At 34.8% G+C, this 23,667-nt stretch overlaps 1 protein-coding gene across 18 annotated transcripts in view; it reads right to left on the bottom strand.

Annotated features, from left to right (window-relative positions):
- ADGRL3 (adhesion G protein-coupled receptor L3) overlaps nucleotides 1-23,667 on the bottom strand; it is a 464,227-nt gene that overhangs the window by 239,584 nt on the left and 200,976 nt on the right. For all 18 annotated transcript variants that reach the window (XM_054566788.1, XM_054566790.1, XM_054566791.1 and 15 more), the window contains one exon: nucleotides 17,015-17,815. In XM_054566788.1, coding sequence (XP_054422763.1) covers nucleotides 17,015-17,815 — 801 coding nt within the window. The remainder of the gene's footprint in view (nucleotides 1-17,014; nucleotides 17,816-23,667) is intronic.

The following is a 23,667-nucleotide window of genomic DNA, read 5'->3' as shown; positions in this document are numbered from 1 at the left end:
GGTCCTGCAGTTCAAACCCTCTCCTGACCTTTCAAATCACAGGTAGTGAGGGTCAGATCCTCCCTGACCTTTCCTCCTCTGGCATGTTGCTAGTCACGTGGTAGACCCCCTTGGAGAAGTAAAAAGGAGGCTGGAGAATAGCCTCATTTGACCCCCATATAAGCCCTTGCATGACTACTCCCTTACGCTTTAAGTGCTAGAGATAACATCTAAGCTTCAGTTGTGTTTCATCTCGAGGCCCAAAAAAGCGCAAAACTAGACGAAGTGATGCCATCATTGGCATCAGGACCAGCTGCATGACTAATGACTCCCTCTCCTGGTGCTGACCAATCAGTGGAGACCACAACTCTGAAAGGACACACCTGAAAATCTAATGGATATTCTATTGAGATCCTCCACTGGGACCTCCCCTAAGATCCCCATCCTTAAAAGCCTTTAGGACAGACCCAGCTGGGCGCTCCCATGCTCTCTCACTCTCTCCACTTGCCTTTTCCAGAGCATTTTCCTTGCCTCTCCCTTTCTCATAAGCTCCAAAGGCCCTTCGTTTGACTCTTTTACTTGTTTCTTGAGCCTATTTCTTCTACAACTCACTTCTTTTTACCTCTGTGACTTTTTAAATAAACTTGCTCTTATAGCTTGAGTCTTGTCTGTAAATTCTTTCTTAGCCAGAACTTAACTACTGAGGTTGCTGAACCGAGGACTAACACCTGGTGCCATTTCACTGCCAAGAACGACTTTGTTCAAGCGTGCCTCTCTAACTAAATCATGTTTATTATGTATAGGGGCAAGGCTCTTACTTTATGTCCCACAACATTCAGTAAAGTATTTTGCACACGATGAATACTCACTAAATGTTTAATAAATAAAATAAAATATTTTGAGTGTGGTTGTAACTCATCCAACAAAGAATCTCCATTGATAGGCTTTATATACAATTTCCTCGAAATATCTTTTAAAAATATCACCTATAACCAATCTATTTTCTCTTGGCTTTAATAACTTTTGTCATTTCCCACTCATATTAGACTCATATCTGACATGTATAGACAAGGAAAAAAACCTCTTTTTCTCACTAAAATAATCTCACCAGGCCTGTGGGAACTGAGCGCATCCTCAATCACCGAGCTGGCCTAGCCCAGCAGCGGAGACACTGCTGATGGAGGATGACAAAAGAATAAAGTATCACCTGCCACAATAAAAATAAACCCGCACATAAGTTATAATATCATACCCTAAGTTATTATTTCAAGAAATGTATGTTTAATCTGTTTGGCCCTCAGGCAAAATTGATATCATATTAAAATACTCTGATATTAGCATTTTCATATCACTCTGTCAAATACTATATGACACTAATGCACAGCCAACAGAAGTGAATTTTCTGATAACACCAGGTCTAGTCAATGGAGACTGGGAATACTTTTTTTTATAAATCAAAATCCAGAGTTCTTAAGTGCACTTATGAGACAACAATGTCACTTATAATTAGGGGGAAAATATCAGCAGTGATTATGGGATTCTTTCCAATTATGGATTTCCTAGTGCTTGAATTAAGACTTTTTTTGGCTCTAAAGTGAAGCAGACTAACACACTCAGACTATGTCTGTCAATATTTCTGGGCTGGAAAGTTCATGTAATTCCAGGATCCTTGGTAAGCTGTCTGACTCCTTTACTGGCAGTATTCTTTTACTATCAGAGTGAATTTATCATTAAAAGGTGATTGCTTATCTTTTATTAAAATTATCTTCCATTTTCTATCCATGTAGTAGTTTTATGTTAGGGGGAAAAACAGGGAAATTACATAGACTTTTCTTGATATGTGAATGAGTATGTATTTATTTATACTATTCTTTTAAAATCAAAAGCCAAAGGATTCTATTCAGATCCTTTGCCCATCTCCAAGGAGGACATACAGAGGGCCCAGAGACATATTAAAGGATGCTCAACATCACCAGCCATCAGAGAGATGCAAATTAAAACCACAATGAGTTATCACTTCACACATGTCAGAATGGCCATCATTAATAAATCAACAAAAAACAAGTGCTGGAGAGGATGTGGAGGAAAGGTAACCCTAGTGTGCTGTTGGTGGGAATGCAGACTGGTGCAGCCACTACAGAAAACAGTATAGAATTTCCTTAAAAAAACTAAAAAATGGAACTGCCTTTTGACCCAGCAATTCTGCTGTTGGGAATATACCCTAAGAATCCCGAGTCACCAATTCAAAAGAAATTATACAACCCTATGTTCATAGTGCTATTTACAATAGCTAAGTGCTATAAACACCCTAAATGCCCATCAGTAAATGAGTGTATTAAAAAACTGTGGTGCATTTACACAGTGGAATGCTGAGCAGCAGAAAGAAAGAAGGAACTCCTACCTTTTGTGACAGCATGGATAGAACTGGAGAATATACTAAAGTGAAATAAGCCAGTTGGTGAGAGAAAAATACCATATGATCTGACCTATAAGAGGAATCTAATAAACAAAATAAGCTAAGGAACAAAACAGAAACACAGGCATGGAAACATAGAACAGACTGAAAGTGACCAGATCGGAGGCGGGGAGGGGACAATGGTGGAAAGAAGGGGAAGGCACTAGACAAAGAACATGTATGAATGACCCGTGGGCATGGACAACAGAGTGGGAATTGAGCTGTGTGAGTGTGGGATGGATTGGGTGGAGGAGAGTAAAAGGGAAAAAACTGAGACAACTGTAATAGGCTAACAATAAAAAATTATTAAAAAGAAAAGCCAAAGGATTCTAATGTAATTTTTCTTGTAATATTTTTCACTTTCCCCATTTGTCTGAAGCTTATTATGTTTATCTGTAGATGACTACTGTAATATTTTTAGCACTACTTATTAAAAGTCATCACTTGAAGCCTTGCTCAATATTGTTAATTTATTTCTTCATTACCAAAAACATGTTGCTAAGCACACTACTGTCATAAAATTTTTTTAAATGAATAAGCAAAGCCATGTAATATAAACAATGATACAGCTGCTCATTGTTTATATAGCTCAAAAAATAATAGCCAAGTGCTACAGACTGAACAAGTGAATATTATTCCTTCCCATTAATGGAAAAAGAAAGGAATTTAGTATAAGCTGTGCATGTCAAAAACCAGGGAAGTCACAGATCTAGGATGGAGGCAGTATTGTACTTCTGCCTACAGTACCCATCAATATTCTACCAAGTGATAACTACATCTGACCCATCCCATTTAAAACAGTATAATCAGTCCACTTTAATACTAAAAAGACTGCCTTTCAAGTTAAAAAAAAAAACGGTTCTATTGCATATTCAATCTTTTCTTTTATTTTTTAAAGATTTATTTACTTATGTATTTTTAGAGAGAAGGGAGAAAGACAGGGAGAGAAACATCAATGTGTTGTTGCAACCCAGGCATATGCCCTACACTGGGAATGAACTCACGACCCTTTGCTTCGTAGGCTGGCGCTCAATCCACTGGGCTGCACCAGCTAGGGCGCATATTCACTCGAATTCACTTTAAATATTGAGTAGAGAGATGGACACAAAACTAAGAATTCAATAACTATTTGTTAACACAGTAAATTGTATATAATTTTTAGCCATATACATAAGGCAACTCAGAAAGTCTAAAAGGCCTCCACATTATCTTATAGAAAATATACTTAGTATCTAAATATATAATCATGATGGCTCTTAGTGAGATAAGAAATGGATGTATATTTTAGATTTTCCTTTTTCCTATAGTTTAGAAATGCAAGAACATCCAAGTTGTGTAAGGCTTTACAACATTTTGTTGCTTTTACTATTTCATATTATTTTAAATATGAACAAGAGTAGACTTGCTTTACATCCCAATTGCAATACAGTACAACCTAAATTAGTAAATCAAGTTTGATGCAACCAGAATTAATGATTGTATTTTCCATTGTAAACTGAAGAGAGGGTGTACAATTTTTAAAATTAAAGAAAATTGAACAAAAGATCTTTGGAACAAGTAACTACTACACACCCTAATCATTAACACAGCTATTCTACGAATAACTCTACTAGTACACATAAAAACAAAGAGGTGAAACAAAAATTTAACATAAATTTTCTCATAAAATGGTTATTTTTTAAGTGAGACACCACTTCCATGCACAATTTTAATTTAAAAATTAAAAAGGCATACATTCTTCCCCCCCCCTTTTAAGCATACAAAGAAATTTCACATTTGAAAACATGATTTTAAATTTTACAGTCTTAATGGGTCAAAGCCACCAGAGGTTTTTGTCTTAAAAGAGAAAAGTGAGAGCAGCAGGGGCTGGACCAAACCAAGTTTCCACATCAGCCTGATTCAGGGCAGGCACATTCTCTGCGTTCACTCTGATCTCAGTTGGCAAAGCTGAGTCTATTCATGCTGGCCTTGAACAGCCAGAATAAATTAACACAGTCAGAAAGAGTGATTGAACTCAGGCAGCAACAAAGCATTTGAAACAGCTCTTCATCTGCCCACGTTTAGGACAGTCAGTGGAATGGACAGAAGAAGGAGCCATCGTGTGTTATGGCCTATGCCTTGGTATACTTGGAAATGATGACTAAATGAAAAATTTAGAAATCTACCTGCTCCCACTGTTGCGTATGAAGCATACATTTCCCATAAATTAAAATACGGAAGTCTGGGGTACTGCTCATTGTGAGAATGAGACTCTACTGGTTACTACATTCCTTTAACTCTGTGACAGGTCTAATTTATTTTCTTGCCCATTGTTCACCTTTTTCGTTGTTGTTGTTTGTTTCCCCAAAACATGAACAGACCAAGAGCAGCTGCAGAGCCCTGCATGATTGCTTAGTCTCACCGCTCCTCTCACTGCGTTAATTTATTCCAGCTATTCAAGGTGAAGATGAATGGCACCTTGCTTTGCCAAGACAAGTCTGAGAGGGGACGTGTCCATTCTGTATCATACTGCTGTTCTTTTCTGTCAACCACGCAGGTAGTAATTCCATGAGGACACAAAACAGAGTCATTTAATAAAACAAAGTGATGCATTTTACTGCCAGAGCAGCCTTAGCTCAGAGACGGGGTAGTTGGTATATATTGCTCCACAGATTCTCAACCCATTAAGACAGTATTTATGCTGAGATATAAATTCTACTGAAATGTTAGGGAATCTAGAGTAATGATTATTTCCCAAACCCAGAATCACCTATAAAAATACTATCATGGGGCCTCACTTCACATCCAGAATCAGTATCTTAGGGCTATAATTTGATGGAGTGGTGAAAACGACAGAAAATCGGAATTTTAACATGCTCCGCTGGTGATTTGTGCTTCCTCTCTGCAGTAGTCATTAGATAGAGGATTGGGAAACACTTACTTAGAGGCAATCAACAAAACTAGTCACAGGAATTTAAAAATGAAGAAAAAAAAACAGTTTAATGTTACGCTCTGTGGCATATACTAACCTAGTAGGAATTAGGCATCATGGCCTGTACAAATTAAGCAACTTTTTAAAGAAGATAACTGGGATGCATCCCCAGAGTTTGAGTCAGTCTGGGATGGGGTCTGAAAATTTGCATTCATAACAACTTCCTGTTAGAACACATTCTAAGATTCATTATCATATGCAACCTAGGATTGATTACCTATGATCTATTTGCACATTCTTAAGTTTGACTATACAAATAAATATTTTAAAAGGCTTCTAATTCACTGAAGTATTTAAACCCACTTACCACTAGAACAAAATTATTAGCCTCCCAAAATAATTACAAAAAAAAGTTGTGGCACACCATTCTAATATTTTCTATGCAAATGTTTTTCAATATCATTATACCATGAAAACGACCCTTCTCTCTCATTAAAAATAGTCATTGAATATCTAATTTTAATGGCTAATAATCAATGTTTAATAAACATTCTTATCTACTCCTTCCTAGAAAATATGAACACGAACATAAAAAAAGTATAGCTACATAAATATTGGACATTTCAGATGGGAAAATTTACCTATTTTACTGTAAAAACAAGTAAAATGTTTTAAATTTCATCTCTGATTAGAATGGTTGACCCTCCTTTCACTCAAATTCAATCTTGGTATATTTAAACTTATGATTTTCTTTTGATGTTTTTCCTTTTGCAATTTTGCTCCTTACAAACAACTGGTGAAAATTGATGGTTTGAACAGTTAAATGTGAAAATCGATAGAAAGTACCACTAAACCAAATAATGTAATGGGATATTAGAAGTATTTATTAAGTCTCTGGAGTGAGAGATGAGCCTACTCTGTTACTCTATATGCCCATATGAGTGTGGATTCAATCTTGTGTTACACACTGTAGGGCTCTGTAATCAGGGGGTAGAAGGAGTCTCTAGGAGTACCCAATACTTTTAAGAACTACAAATACTTTTCCTAAAAAGAAAATACCCTAGAAAAGAATAAGCCTCCTCTGTTACTCTTACTTTCTTGCTCTGGCACTTTCTTATTTCTGTGTCCTAGTCATAAGGGGATATTAATTAGTTATCTGGGTACTTTTTCTGAACACAATTAGAAGGACTTTTTACACTCAAAATAGATTATCGGTACTCTCTTCTTGATGAAGATTAGGTTAATTTTCAGAACTTTATTTTGCTATTTCAAAAACTCAACATATTCACTCAGAAATATGGTAGAACGCAGAAAAACTTAAATTTGAAGCATTTGAGAATTAACTACTATTAGACTTTTGGGTCATATGCTTACTAAAATAGGTACTCCATGCAATAAAAAATAGGCCTATCCAAAATTAATCTTTTAAAAAGTATTTTACAGAGATTTTAAAACATAAATAAAACTAGAAAAAATGGATAATAATAAAAATCCCAAACCACCCACACCTGATTTTTTAAAAAACCAGCTATGAACATTTCTCCTATCACTAAATCATCTTATGCCATATACCTGTTTTAGTTGCACTGTTGAGACATTTAATAAGTGATGTAATGATTATATGGAAGTTTAATGGAAAAGTAGAAATTAATATAGTCAACAAAAATATATGCAGTATCTGGCAGAAGAGTTCTCACAGCAAGTATTTATCAGCATAAAATACCTGTGGAGCTCTCTTTGCTAATACAGAAGAGTTGCATCATAGATATATTAAACTTACATGAATTCAAATAGTTCTGTTATGAATTAAAATACTGTAAAATTATACTTTATAATGGTACTTTTTACTATGTATGATACACATCGCACAGTAATATATAATACTACTTCTGTACTCTATAGGAATATATTTTTTAAAACTCACTGTGTTTTATAAACTATTCAAGGAATTGGAAAAATAATTTTGATTATTTAATTATTTAATATATGACTTCAAGCTGTAACTCTAATATACAGTTCAACTCCATTAGATGGTTATTTTTTGTATTCCTTATGTGAATTCTGTCCTGAAATTCAGTATTTTCTGGCACATACCTATTCTGATTGATTTATCTTTTGCAGTAGTAAATGAAAGAACAACCCCCTTGCCCTGCCCCACCTTCATTCACATATAAGTCTTCTTATTCACTGTTAGGTTTTAAAATTGTAGCTTTTCCATGTTTGAACCTGTGTTGTGGCATTTCAAATTCTTAACACTGGAATGTGATCAGCCAAGTCACTAGTCCTGTTCATCCACTGAAGTACTTTGCCATGTTGGAAAGCTTAAAAATTAGAGTCGCGCTAAAAGTTGTCATAAGAATCTGGAATGTATAACAAGTCAATATATTTACACTTAAGGGAAAATTCAGTGAAGATGATATAATAAATAAATTTTAGGCATTTAAATTCTTAAGAATTGTTTAATATGCACAGTAGCTGAAACACATTATAGTTTCTCTTACAGGTCACAATCAATCAACATTTCAGAGCAGAATTTTCCTTTTTGACAAGAAAAGGCTTCTTTTATTAACAGCTTTGTGATTCATGAAAAGAGGCACAGGAGATGAAGGTTGTTGATGCTTTAGGAAGTTGCAATCCTGAGTCTCTGAGTTAGTAAAGCTAGCTTGATGCCAAATGGGCCTATATTACTAGAAAAGGAAAATTGCACTATAGTGTTTTTTCTTATCACTTCATAGGTGACAATACTTGACTTGCTGTATTCCTTTCTATGGGATAGCTCATTATATATACTTCCATCTACTCTCCACACTGAGCAGGATTTTAAAATCTCTGGTGCCAGTGCAGATAGTTGTTACTCACAAACTGTGTCCTGTCTTGCTTCCCTAGCCCACCCTGGGTCCTTTCACCTACTGTGGGGCAGCTGGGCAAATTATACTTTTACATTATTTTAAACATCAGTATAATGAACATATTTGTTCAAGTCTCTCTGCACACAAATATGACTTTCTCTAGGGAGGAAACTTAAAACTGGTTTTGCTAGTATATAATGTATGCCAATAATTTAGACATAGGTTTTACCAGATATAGTCAAGTTGCTCTCCAAAATGGTTCTAACAATTTACATCCCAACTGGAATGGTATACGAATTCCATACTTTGTTCTTAATTTTATCTTTAAACACAAGGTCATTAAATAAATCTTGGGAAATTACTTGTTTAAATTTTAAAATGCATGTTATTGTATCAACTTCCCTTTGGGAAAAAAGAAAGGGGGAAACTAATTCATTTCTTATTACTTTGTTTTAGTAAAAATATATTTCCCTTTCATTCCTCTCTTCTCTTACTACTTTATTTCTTCATTTTACTTTTTCAACATTCTGCCAGTCTTGCTCATAGAAAGGAACCATGAAAGTGTTGCTGGCAATATATCTGAATTAAGCAATGGAAATAAAACATGTCAAGTAGAATTAAATCTAATAAAGAGCCAGAGCCTGAATCTCTAAAGTATTTCAAATTGCTCAGAATTTCTGAAAAGTTTTTGTCTTCTAATCCTCCAATAATTCAATCTATTTCTTCAAGCGTTGCCAAGACACATGCACACCCTCACACATGCAAACACACACACACCATATTAAATCCAATCACTGATATACTACCTTCTATTGCACGGTTGTGTGCATTACAGTTTTTTCTATTGTAAATATAAAGGGTTTCAGTTTCTTGATTTAAGTTAAATAAACCTGACTTTCTTTGAAGTCCATACCTACATTTATAAACTGGGTTTTTCTGGGCAGGTGACTTTACATTTTTGAGTCTTAGTTTCTTCATCTGTACCCAGTGGCGTTTTGTTAAGGGGAGTGGGTGTGCACGCATACCCGACACAGTCTGGAGGGGATGGTGGGAGCTCTGCAATGTTAGTTACTGTGTGTTTGTTCTTCAACTGGCTGAAAGCGGATGGGGTCTTTGCTGCCCTGCATTTGCTACTTCAGCTTGCCTGCCTTACATTCTAGTATATGTACACTACCTTTCCTGGGTTTTCTCTCGCTCCTTAGCTGTCCCACCTTTGTTCCTTTTAATCACTGGTGACATAGATCTCTGCTATGACATGACATAACAGAAAGTCAGACGAGGACTCTGTTTCCAGTAGATGGTCTGTCCAGAGTACCGGAGGAGTCTCTCCTCATCGGCTAGGAGGGCAGCAGGGGAAGGTTCTTACACTGAGCAAATGAAAGGCTAGCAAGATAACTGGGTAGAGGAAAAAGCCCTCTACCCCTGTTCTGGTACCAGACTGGGGTGGGACCAGGAGAAGGCAGGCACATGTGCCATAGAAGTCAAAATGGCTCAGAGGGAGGTGCTAGACCAAAGAAGCTGTCAGTCTAGCCTAAGGAAGGAAGGGATTGATTGGGATTGGACCCAACCAAAGCAAGAAAAAGTTTGGGAGCTAATGGGTCATTTTGAGAAAGCACCTGATCTGTCCTACACCCAAGCTAATATAATCCAAGGGGAGCAAAGAATGTCTCTGTCTGGCTTGTGGCTCTTTCTCTTGCTTGTGACCTGCACTGGCACGGAGCACTGGCTTGTTCTTTCCATGGGCTGCGTGGCCTTACAAGCCACATAGCCCATGGCCTCCAGGAGGAAGTCTCTTTTGTTCTCTTGCCAACCTGGTGATGCATTTGCTAGTGTGTTCATGCTCTCCCTGAAGCACAAGACCTTGTGGCCCTAGTATCCACATGGCTCATGGCAGCATGAGCTCCGCACGCTGGCTCCAGGCAGGAGCCTGAAGTGGACATCAGCCGGGAGCACGCTACACTATCTGGATGGAGACTATGGCCCCTTAGTGGCTTCAAGGATGGTACTCTAAATTGAAGCAGGAACTTTGGACTCTGCCTTTTATTTTGGTCTTGCTGAGGAGATGGATATTGAAACAGGGGCCTGCCATTCTCACAGATTGTACAGCGCCTGGATAAAACCTCTTTCCTTTTACCCCAGCGTCTACCTCATGAGTTTTACTTTTGTGATGACAGGCAGGCCAAATCTTCGCTTTTTTGTTCGGGAACATGACTGCAACTCTGGACTGTCTATATGACATTAGAATTATTTATCTTTTCTGATCCTCAATTTCTTCATCTGGAAATCAGGATATTGTTTTCTTCGCATGATAAATTTTATACTCTATGTAAATGGCCAGAAAAAGAAAAGCGCTCGAGTAATAACATGTACTATTACTAGTTTTGACACCTCCTCCTTTCTGTTTCTTCTTGTTATTCTGTAAGCTCCATGAGGATAGGATCAATGCCTGCCCTGATCATAGTTGTAACCACAGACCATAACACAGTGCTTGGCCTCAGCTACACATGTGTTTTGAGTAAATGAAGGGAGGAAGAAAAGGTGAAAAGGAGGAAGGGACAGGAGAGAAAGAAAACATTGTGTGGCAGCATAGTGGTTATGGAAAAAAAAGAGAATCATCAGTCAATCAATCAATGGCTTCTTACTTAAGCCCAATTTTGACTTCTTGCTTCTGCTCTCTACAGAAGTTCTGAATTTCACTTTCTATCTGTAGCTTTTACTTAGTATGTCCAATTACACTTCCAAGCTTTTTCTCCAGGAACTATTACCACTTATGTCTCTCAGTGAGTTTCTCTTTAAAATAAGTCCAAATTTGTTGTTTAATACGTAAATATATGTTATATAGGAAAACTGCCATTGATTTTGAACAGCTTAATGTTTTAAAACCACAGTCTTTTACAGTTTTATTAGTAGAGTGTTTCCAAAAAAAGAACCATTTCCTTTTTTTCTCAAGGGTAAAAGTTTCTTCAAAGATAATTCTTTAAAAAAAATAAAATAAGTGGCCATTCTAAGTCATGAAACCGAAAAATACTTAAAACTTCACTTGTATTTGTATATTTTTGCTAAGATTGTTTTTCTAACTTTATTTTTACAATACAGATTTTTAAAACTAAATATTTCTATCACAACATGCTTCAGACAGAAAACACTGAATAGTTTTAATTTATATGTTCAATGGGCTAAGTGGATGCAGAGAGTTACTATTGAAAGGCATAAAGGTAAACAGGCAGAATTTTAATTAAACAAAAAAATTATTTTTTCATTGTTTTCAGTGAAATCTGATACGTGTTGTTCCATAAAATTATTCAGCACAGCAAATTTTCCCTGTGATTTGTGTATCTTAAATTATTTACTCATTAATCATCATTATTTGAAAATTTAGCTTTTGGTTGGAAAAGTAGTTATTAAAAGGGAAATACTTTTGTGTTAAATTCATACTTTTGCTTGTCAATTTATTCTAAGGTACTCACTCTAAAATTCTAAAACACAGAGACAAAGCAAATGTTAGACTTCGCCATATAGTAAAGACAGTTCTCACTTATCTGTGCTAATGTGCGTAGAAGTTGAAACATCCTGGATAATCAGAAATCTCCCGTTAGCCCCCTCACAGGGTACGCTAATAATGAGCAGCAGAACGACCGCCCTTCCGGCTGCCTGACCTCTGGTGGGTGTGATAATGAACAGCGACGTGGCTACCGGTCGGATGGCTGCTGTGAGTGGGAAGCCTATTCATAAGGAACTCATTTTTTTAAATTACTTATTTATTTATTTTTAGAGAGAGGGGAAGGAAGGGAGGAAGAGAGGATGAGATACATCGATGTGAAGGGAAAAACATCAATCCGTTGCCTCTTGTATGCACCTCGAACAGGGGCCGAACCGGCAATCTAGACATATGCCCTGATCGGGAATTGAACCCAGAGACCTTTTTGATGTATGGGACAATGTTCCAATCAATACATGTAAAATATGATTTTGATTACTTTTCTAATAATCATACATTTATCAGGGACATCACTCTGTAAGGAAACAATGAATGTTAGTAACATTTGTGAAACCTTTAATCCCTTGTATCTTGTCTCATTTATTAGGAAAGTTACCTAGATGTTGGACTGATAGCTAATGCTGGGCTCAGCTGTAAAAGCCAGGTCCAGCTTTGCTTCATACATACAGGATTGTGATTTTGATATTCAGAGCCTGAAAAGTAAAAGGTGCCATTCTGGGAAGGTGTAACTTTCAATTATGAAGAAGGAAAAGTACAAGAAAGGTACAGCAAACATAACAGAATTTATCTGATGGTATGTGGCAATGGAATAGTTATTGCAAAAGTGGCAAGTTTTGCCTGTGCTCCCTGAAAAATCAACGGAAACAATGCCCTTCAGGCAGCAGCTGTCACTATAGGTGACGAAGAAGTAAGAATGGGAAAGAGAGAGCACTCCTCTGCAGCCAGGGAAACAGCTGATGCATAAAAATACAGGCCATGAATATAGAGACCAGGACAAAATTAGCAACAAGTAGCCAACTATTTTTTTCTTTTTTTGATGAAGTTCACTCAGCTACGAAGACATATATAAATTAAACTGTAGAGACAATGTGGCATCTCAAGTGGAACTGTGAAGCAATCATAACCCGTAGGCTGAGAACAAGTTTGATATAAAATCCCACCACTTCCTGGTTCTATTTTGCGTCTAGGGTGCGCCGCATTTAACTGAACAGTTCAAGAAGCAAATTCAGCTACCTGTTAAACATGTGACAGTTTCAGAATGTTCAAGATTCTCTGCCTAGCACTCACATTACTCAGCTGTCAAAGGAAAGGGCTCAGATATATGATGTAAAATTACATTTTAACGAGGTGTCATGTGTGTTTAAAGTTCTTATTCATCATTACATAGCCACAGCTTTTACTGGAGACACAAATTCACTTAATTAGCATATTATAAGGACAGAAGGTTCACCTTATCTGCATTGCTAAACTGTTTTATTACGGTTTTTGTTGTTATTTTAGAGTCTACTATCTCCGGCACATATAAGAATGGCCATATTTACATAATCACAAATGACTTTCATGAAAATGTGGATTGTGTTTGGGAAGCAGAAGAGCAGGTACAAGACAGTAGCTACATGTCTTTATTCATTGGGTTGTTTGTACTCATTGCTAGATATATTTCACTAAATCTCAACCAACATTTTTTTTTAATCTTTCAAAGGCACTAATTTTAGAAAAATTTTGGAACTAGAATTTGCTGCCTATTCTTGTTATCAACTTGAGCCTATTCCCTCCTTCTGGAAAATATTTGTATATTTGACAGGGAAGTTTGTGTTTTTCTATGAAGAGCCTAGAACAAACTGGAAAATCAAGGAAAATACCTCGTCTCACTCCGATTTATTAATGAATGTTGAATAGTGAACTAGACAGAAGGTGGTTTGGGAGAAAGAATTAAAAAGTGAAAGTCAGTCAGTCAACACCAGTCCAGTCACTGATAATAGCTAAATGCAAGTGATGAAATTACTTGATTCTTTCACACTGTATAGATCAATAGATAACAGTAATTTTTAACCTTTTCATCTCATGATACACATAAACTAATTACCCAATTCTGTGGCACAACAAAAAATATATATATTTTTGGCCAACCTGACAAAAATAGATATAATATTCATTCATTCACACTGGATGGCTATTGTTGTGTTGGCTGTTGTCATTTCTTTATTTTCTTTTATTTAATTTGAGAATCTAAGGGAAAAGAAGTCTGTGTTCCTGAGTAAATAGTCAAGTATTGCACATTTTAAAAATTCTTGTGGCACACCTGTTGAAAATTGCTGATATAAGGTATTGTTTTCCAATCAAAATATTAACCTGACAATCACTCAAATCACCTGTGAAATAGCCAAGTATTATTAGGTTTTAATGTATATCTTACAACAAATAGCCAATTGAAGACAATGATGAATGTATAGTTCATATCATCTTGTAAAGTAGGAAAAAGGGTCATTTCAAAGTTCTTTTGAAGAAAATTCTAGATCAGATATTTCGAGATTTGGTGCTTTTAGGCAAAGTAGAGGAAGCACTTCCACATTTGTGTCAAACTCAGGTGCTAATGCTTACAAGCATGTACGCTACAGGTGTCTAAAACTGAATCATCTGGCCTACGTACAAAATATATTTTCAATAGAACATAACTTTTACTCATTTCTGAATATAATACACTTTCCATTTTCTCCAAGTTGAAGAAATTCCTGCGATTCATCAACTGAACAATCAGAGACTATATTCTGAATACAAAATTCATTGAATAGTTGCTCATTTTCTTCCCTGTTGTAAGACCAGTAACTTCAGTTTCTTCTAATTATTTCTAGGATAAAAGTGCCTTAGGTCTTAATGTGCTTGGGCACTTCTCCTTATTACCTGCTGAACTTCCTTTGGGTTACCACAGCTCACCACAATCTGAGTGAGGAAAGGAAGAAGTTATGTGTAGGTGGTAGAGGTGGGGAATAACTGGGGTGAATTCTGAATCCTCTAGATTATATTTAAGTGTGGGGAAATAGTAAAGATATATCTAATCTTAATAAAACAAAATTTAGGACTAATTCCCATTATATTCTGAATAAGATTTTTTAAGCACATACGTATATGCAGGATCTGGCACAAATAACTCCCCTTTTTTATTACAAAATATTTTATTACAAAGTTATAAGCAAGTAATTATGTAACATAACAATATCACACTCAAGAACACCATATGACATTTTAGGTGAAATGTTCAAATTAAAACTATAAATTATTACACCCATATTATTACCCTACCAACTACTCTCAAGCAGGAGTTGCACCTGCAGGACCCTGTATATAATTCATTCATTCATTTATTAAAGTACTCAGCAAATCTTGACAGATCTCATATTATTTATTAGATACTCAGTAAGAATTGTAAGCAATAATTACTGAAACAATAGCAATATGCTTATTTCAATGTGAATCAAAATCTTATTAATTCTTAAACAAGCTTTTTAAAAATTAAAAATTCTTTGTATTTGTATATTCTTGAACATGTGAGGCCTAATTATATTATTAAAATTGTTTATAAAAAATTTAAAGAAATAAACTATTTCAATAGCAATATCAAACAAGCTGTGATTCATTTTCCCACAAATTTCAAGCTGGAAAACTTAAAAAAAACCCTGACAAACATGCATTTAAGATAATGCAGATTAACGATAGAGAGCATAATGTTTTAAAAATGTTTTTAGAGTAAAGTGAGAACAAGTTTTAGATTTTTTTAATACTCTGCTCAGAAGAACAAGCCCATTAAAGAACTTTAGAATGCAATTCTATGGTAATTATCTAACTGAGAAAACTACAAATCAGATTTGCATCAGTAACCATACTTCCCACCACCAGTGTCACAGAAGGGAACAGGAATCTAAAATTGGGCTGCACTTTAACAGATGGAAGATTGTTGACTCAATTATATTCTCGAGTATCTTAGATCCCTCATTTAGAAAATATGGATAATAATGGTTTTTGTAGGGTTGATATGTAGCTATCAGCTTATTACATTATTTATTTCTCTGGAGACAAGTAGAAATTACTTCCTGTTCCAATCAGAAGTTAAAAAAAAATGCCAAGAACTATTCATCAACAGAACTTTCCCTGTCAAAATAAAAATGGTGATTAAGAATATAGCTCTCAAAGAATCTGGATGACTAATTCTTGCTTAGGTTCTCAATTGAAGGGTACATTGGTTTAAGAAACCTTACCTGCACAGAGGTGAATCAGGTACTGCACTTGAGTTACAATATTCAAGGGGACTGAGTAAAGAGAAGTTGCTTTTGATGCTCTTGCATAGTTAGTCTTCTCCTTCCACAAAGGCAATTCAAAATAATATCAGCATAGCTGGCCATGGAAAGAATGCTGTCACTCTGAAGCCTCTCAGGCTTCAGAGAAAATGCTACCTAATTTTGACATTCTATCACAGTAAGAAGTGAAAAGCAATTCATTCATTCATTCATTCACTCATTCACTCATCAAAGAATTACTGAGTATTTTTATATAGGCTACATATTACATTAGTGTCTGAGAAGGCAGAAATAATAGTCAAATTAAAATATAATGAAAGACTGGGTAAGACAAGGTTATTGGCCATATAGAACTTAGAATCTAGCTGTATAAGAAGATATGTTTCTGTGTTATAGAATTGTACACCTGAAACCTTATATCATTTTATACTTTTATTAAACAATATCATCCCAGTAAATTCAATAAAAAGAAGGTATGTATAAAATGAACTAAGTTAGAAAACAGAGTATATTAGCTTAATAATAAAATCATAGTAAAAGCAATAGAGACAATAAAAATATGAACATATAAGCACTGAAATAAAAAAATAATTTAAACTTTGAATTGTTATGAATATATTGGTGTAGGACTCCTGAAGCAATAACACAAGCCAACCCTTTGATGTTTTCCAAGGGGAGAACACTTGTGAAGGGAAGTCATAATTAATTAGACAGGCTAGCCTTCTATCTTGAAGCAAAGATTCTGTGTACTACACTACACAAGACTTAATCAGCTGCTAATCAAAACGCCCTTCCAGAAGGGCCAAACATTGGATACTAGTTGCACAAAGGAGAAAGAATCAGTTTCTTATACATTTTTATAGCTGAATGAAGGTTAACAGTGTTTAAATGAAAAGAACACAAACCATTATCAGGTACATAGGCCAGAAAAAAGGTCACAAAGACAGTTTAATCAAAACGCGCAATATACTTGTTGAGAGCAAACTGTAAATATTTTCCCTCTTGAAAACCATCAAAAGTCAGACTTACCTGATCTACTATCCAGAGGTCCAAAATCCAAAGAATATTTCACGACGTGATAGTTATTCCATACGTAAAGAAGGTTGTCCCTGGGGTTGTAATCCACAGCTGCTATGTATTGGTATGAATTGGGAAAGGGTACATCCACCACACTGTCCTTACTTTGGTCGGTGTTGTAAATATAGTCTATCTTATTCCCTGTGGCCTCGTTGTCATCATCCTCATAGACAGATTTGACCACATACAGAATCCCACAAATCATAAAGGCATTGGAAGCTGACCTTTTATCATACGCCGTATCCCATGTCCCTTCAATCCGTAGGGTGTAAGGGTTCAATTGACTAATGACAATTTTACCATTGTTTTGTTCTGTTGCATAGATGACCCATAGCCCATTCTCATCCACTGCCAGGTCTATGTCAGATTTGCCTCCCCATCGGTAAGGGGAGGTATCATGGTAATTGGCATTTGCTATGATAGCCTCTCCACTCTTTATCCTAGTCCGCAAATCAAACTTTACTATGTTCCTGGTACGCTCTTTGTTGAAGAACAAAGCTCCATCATACACTACAAATCCTGTGCCATCCACCCTGTGAGGGAGCTTGTAGGTTGTCGTTGGCCTTCCAGCAATGAAGTCATCCTTGGATGAGTACTCAGTCAGGGTATCAGTCCTGTAAGGTGTCCAGGGCATATAATAAATCTTGTCAGAAGCTTGCAGAGGGTCTTTGCACCATGCCCCAGACTGGTGGTCGGACTCAAACAAATGTTCACTCTGGTATACTCCTTTCAGCAGTCCAGGACAAAGAAAAACTGTTGGAAGGGAAAGAGTCAAAATAATAAATATATTAATTTTAATATTTTGCCACTGATACTTATTTTTCACCAACTGGAATGCAACTCTAACAAGAACTACCCACCACCACTTAATTATTATTTTGTTGCATTCTTCTGAGAACACAATATAGTCATACACGTTAATTTTCACTTTTATTTAAAAATCATTTTGATTTCATTTGCTGAAAAAAATTGGCCTTTGAGTAGCTGTGCTTTCCTTTGGTTATTACCTTTGTACACATGTATTAACGATATTTTGAGATATATGTCTATGTATTCCATAGACATAACACATGCCAATGTTTATACATGATGGTTTTATTCATCTTATTTAAAAATTTTAAAAAAATATTGCTTTCACTCTGATGATATTAGCTATTCAATGCTTATCATTGGGAAACAGGTGAAAATCCAACACTAATTAAATATAATAACAAAGGACAAGAAAAGCCCTGCAAAACAAGCCACTGAATCTTCTAGCAAAAAAGCTCTTCAAGCTGCTATAGCACACACAGAGCATGCAACCCACACAATTAAAATGAGTGATGGATGAATACTGGAAGGCAAAAGAGAAAGGAAGAAAAAGAAAGGAAAGAAGGAATAAGGAAAGAAGAAAAGGTGAAAGGTTACAGAGAAGAACCCAAGATCTAGATTTTAATCAGTTAAAAATGTCCTGTTAAATACAGTAGTATTGGAACTTAAAAACATGTACCTTTTACTGTTACATGAGAAGAGCATTAAAAAACAAGATTACTTGCTATCATATTTTGCTGCTCATACTTCAGACTGAAAATGGGCAAGAATTATTTGTTGCAGTAGATTTTTAGTATGACTCAAGAGCGCATCGTGTCAGTGGTTGTAGGAAAGCTTGGCTGACTGATCTGTAATGAAGGGGCTAGAAAGCAATGTTTCCCAAAGGGCGGTCCTCAGAGCACCTCTTTCTAGTAGTAAAGCTACATGTCGCACAGAAAGAAAAAAGGGATCCTTAGCCACGTATAAACCCATATCATATTAAATAGAATAGTGGTGGAGAGTCCATTAGCTTAGGTACATTAGTGAATCTCCAAAGCGTAAGTGGGCAGGGTGAGCAAATTTTGCCAACTAACTTGATCATGGAACCCTTTCTACGGACCCTTTTAGTAGTGGAGTGCTCTTCCAAACCTGCTATGGGAAACGCCGCTCTGATATTTTTGCAAAGCAAACACACTGAAATATAATCATGCAGTCTACTGTTATGTTTGAAATGACTGTAAGTGTATTGGGTGGAGGAATTAGAAATTCACAAGGAACTTGGAGGTTTACCCATATTTTAATGATTAATGAAAAAAATTATTATTTTCTTGATATTAGTAATTAGCTCTAACAGAAACCATAAGCCTCTCGATACAATAGAAACAGCCTAAAATGAAACTCAGCTAGGATTTGTAGGTTATTAAAAAGAAAAGTACATTATTAAAGTGCCCAAAGTTTTACTTTAGGAAAAATGAAAAATTTGGGCGAAATCTGACTATCAAACTCTTACGTACCAAGGAGAGAGAGCCATAGTCAATTTATACTCAAAAATAAAACTGATTAGAATAATTTATCAGGATTTTAATATGATGACTATAATTATAAAGGATGGGTAGGCATTGTTGTCAAAACTGTATATAAATTTTATGTCAATTAATAATCAGCTCTTGGTTACTATAGTAATTTATTTTAAGGCATTTCCAGAAAACCATCTCCGCTTTCCCCAAATAGTTAAAAAAAATAAAGAAACAGGGGAAATCACACCAGAGCTATGGAAATTTAGTATAGAAATAAAAACAAAACTGAAGCAACCACTATCCATCACCATCGAATGGATTTCTAACTACTTATTTAAAAATAAAGAGGAATAAAACACACAGCTGAAAATTTTACACTATTAAACTGTTTTAGGATAAAAGAATCAAACCAGCACTGGTCAGTAAAACAAATTAAAGTGAAGTTGAGCAGCAGAAGTATTAAATAAATTTTCGTAAATAGATAAGAATTAATAACAAAATTATTTTAATTAAATGTTAAACTGTTAAATAACTTAGCCTATAAATAGATAAATAGTATATAATTTATGAAAGGTATTTAATTACCTTTTTGTTCCACTTCTATTGGAGAGAGAGAAGTAAAGAGAGAGAAAGGAGAAAAGAGAATAGATTAATGGTACGGTATTGGCCAAGCACTTTTTATTCACCTCTTCCAAACTGAAAGTAAATAATTTATTTCACTCATACTTGCTTTATTGAACATTATATGTTTTTTTTTACAAACCCATTCCTCTAGCAAAATTATTTTTAAAAAACAATCGTATTATAATCTTAAAAATACAGTATAAACTTGGAAAAATAAAGCAAAATTAATCAAGTTAGGATTGAATAAATATATCCTTTTCAGCTCTATATACTGGAAATACAATATTCATAGTAAGAACACCACTATTTCCATTTGAAAGGCATATCAGTAATATACACAGAAAGCTTTTAAATTGTTCAGCTAGTCTCATTTTTGAAATACTAAAGTTTATACCACTACTTACTATAATAGTATTGCTTTTTATCCATCTCAAACATGACTCTTTTCAGAAGAAAGGACTCGGATCCATTTCCTAAGGCCTAAGATTTTCCATAGCTTGTCAGTCTTATGAGAAATGCACCTCATGAGGCTACCCATTAAAAGGGAATGCTCTCACCCTGAAAAATGGATTTAGAATCCTATTGAAGAAACTCTCTTCCTCCCACCCATCAATATTTTATAATATAGTGGAAAAATACTGCCTTTCAGAAAAATCTGTATTAGAAGGTTGATATAAATAACAAGTCACTGCTCTGGCCTTTTCGGAAAATCTTAACTGAGTTTTTCAACACTCATGTAAGAATAAATGGAGATCCTCAAACACGGCTACACATCTTTCAAATTAGAATCCATTATTATATTTCAGGTACTGATCTATACAAGTCAGGGAAAATTCTCGGAAACTGTAACACATTCATGAAAGGCATCAAGTACTATCTTCATTATCCTCTGAACAGTTGTCTCATCAGAGAACTTTGCCTGGATAACAATAAGGGGGAAAAGGAGTAATGACAATGAGAGGAAAAGGATCAGGAAAGAATGAGCTCATATTACAAACCTAAAAAGCACAGATTCCAAGTGATATAAATCAAAGGTAATTTCTGAGGAAGGACTAAACTGAGATATTATGCACAATAAGTAAATTTAAAGTCCTAGGAAAGTTTCAAACAAGGGAGAACTATTGTTTGGGATTATTGTATTCGGGTGAGATTTTTATGCTTTGACCTAAACTCATGTCTTCAATTATTGCCAAAATTACACTCATTTCCCTTCATCGATTTTTTTGAAACTTTAATATCATATTCATATATATCAAGTTATGCTTAAGAAGTTACAAATGGGATTATGGTTTTTAGATTCCTTATCTCCTTATTTAAAAGAGTACTTCTAGGACTTTTAAAAACTATTGTACTGTTATAATTTATCGTCATCCTCAATTAACCTTTACTGAGTAATACAGGGTTTTCTGGACTGTAAGGGAAATGCTTTACCTAAGAGATGCACTTCATACTATGACTAGAATACTAACAAACTTGAGTTCAGACTAACAACTAGAAGAAGCATAACTAAGTGCCTTAAACAGTTATTAATCAATAGTTTCAAAGACTTGGACTAGGCCCATTACAGTGTAGAAGCTGGGAGTGGAAAGTCATACTGATGTTACCATTTTCAAAGACTACCCTACAAAGAAATTTCTAGACCTAATTTCATTCTTTGTAATAGCTCTAAGTAGGTACCTTTTTGAGAATTATAAAGGAAGGTATTTATATTCTAAAATATAAAATGTATACTCACACAACTTTAGTCTTATTTCAAAGAAAATTCTTAGTTGGCCTTACAGTTAAAAGCCAATATCCTAACTTCTTGGTGACTGGTATTTCTCTCTTCAACAAATAATAAGGAAAATGGAATATATGGTAGAAGGTATTGCTAAGGTATTATAGTCTGTTAATACTGTGCTACATTTTAATGGACTCTTTTATCTTTCACCTCTATTTTCTTAATTATCATTAGATAAAAATTTGCTTTTAATTTGCTGGTCTTGGTCTAATTTCAGAAATATTGGCATAAGCTATACCATAAGTAAAGCTTGCCTCTGTTACTTGCTGGTTACTCAAAATTAAGATTTATTAGGCAGTTCTACTTTGGAGAGAATTATTATGGTCTTGCCTATGTCATGACTGGTTGTAGCTCATTTATCATTTATTTGCTATTTTCAAGACGGAAGTGAAACAATCCCATAATTTAAGTTGAAACAAGCACACACAAATCATATTCCCATAACAAAAACTGGCAAGGCAAACACAATTTCTCATTGAGAAACTTAGTTACATTTAGGACCAGCCAGTCATTTGTCCATCATTTAATTCTAGAAGCTTCCTTTCCCTGAAAACAAACAAACAAACAAACAAACAAATTGCATGGGTACAAGAAACATGCACACCATTCTATCATTTACAACCTCAGTGCCTGGTGCATAATAAATTCTCAGTAAACAGCTACTGAATTAGTACATAATCCAAATAAAGATAATTAATTCTGCTTCTTGATATTTTAAGCATTTAGTAAAAAGAAAAAAGTGGTAAAACAGAATCTGGATGTACTATATCAAATCATATGAGCGATGCATAATCTGCATAGTATCTTTAAATATTTCAATGGTCAAGGAGGGAAGTAAAATGTATGAGCAGTTTGTATCTATAACTCATTAAATGTAAAACAGGAAGAAAAATAAGGGAAATGAAGAAAACAGTGTATAGATGGTCTTGAGGGTTAGTTTGGCAAGTAAAATTTGTTACTATAAAATAGCCTGTAATGATCTAAATATGAAGTCCAAAAACACTTCTTTCTCTCCTCTCTGTAATAAGATCATAAATAAATGAATCGTACGATGTCAATCGTGCTGGCTTTCAAGACCTCCTGTCTTTTTGTCTGGTCCAATATCCTGACTTCTAACATTATAGCTGTCATTATTCATTTCCAGACCTCTTAAGAATAGTTTCTCCTTTTTTTCTCTTCACTTTTAATACTCAAACTATTTTTATTGCCCATTCAGCCTCTGCAAATATATTTATATATTTTCTTAAAGTGATTTTGTTGTTGTCCTTTATCAAACTTAACATCATAAGCTATATATCCTGTGGTTAGAATAAATGACAAATTCAAACTAAGGGTAATTTTACTCTGTATAAAAGAAAGAAATAGGAAAAAAAAGACTAGTACAATTTCCCTTCATTTCACAACAGTTCATAAAATAGATGTAATATATAGTCTTGTTACTCTTTAGAAAATGTTATTAGTTCTTTCCATTCCTGCACCATATGTAACACTTTTCAATTGCATTCTTTAATTAGAAAAGGTATGGATGAAAGAACATATGCATACATTGCCAAGTGTTTTCAAACTGCATTGAGGATTAGAGTCAAAGAAAATTGTTATGTACCAAAAATTGTTAGTGCCATAACTAAGAACTATGAAATTGTATCTAATTCTAATATAGCTTAAATTTTCCTTTAAACTGTAAGCTATACTACATATTTTCTATCTACAATTTAAATGTTTGAAGTGGAAAGAGTTATAGTCCAATGATACCCTATATTTCCGTAATGTGAAAATAAAAATATAATTATCAGGAACATAAGATGACTATAAGATATTAAATAATTTATAAACAGGGTTTTTTTTTCCACTGAAATATAGCAGTATGTTAAACAGAATTATTTTCTTTTACATTG

This window comes from Pteronotus mesoamericanus, unplaced genomic scaffold (genome assembly GCF_021234165.1).
Source record: "Pteronotus mesoamericanus isolate MK-2021 breed Mesoamerican mustached bat unplaced genomic scaffold, CSHL_Meso_final contig_180, whole genome shotgun sequence".
NCBI classification, from domain to species: Eukaryota; Metazoa; Chordata; class Mammalia; order Chiroptera; family Mormoopidae; genus Pteronotus; species Pteronotus mesoamericanus.
This window is presented reverse-complemented; position numbering and strand designations above follow the sequence as displayed.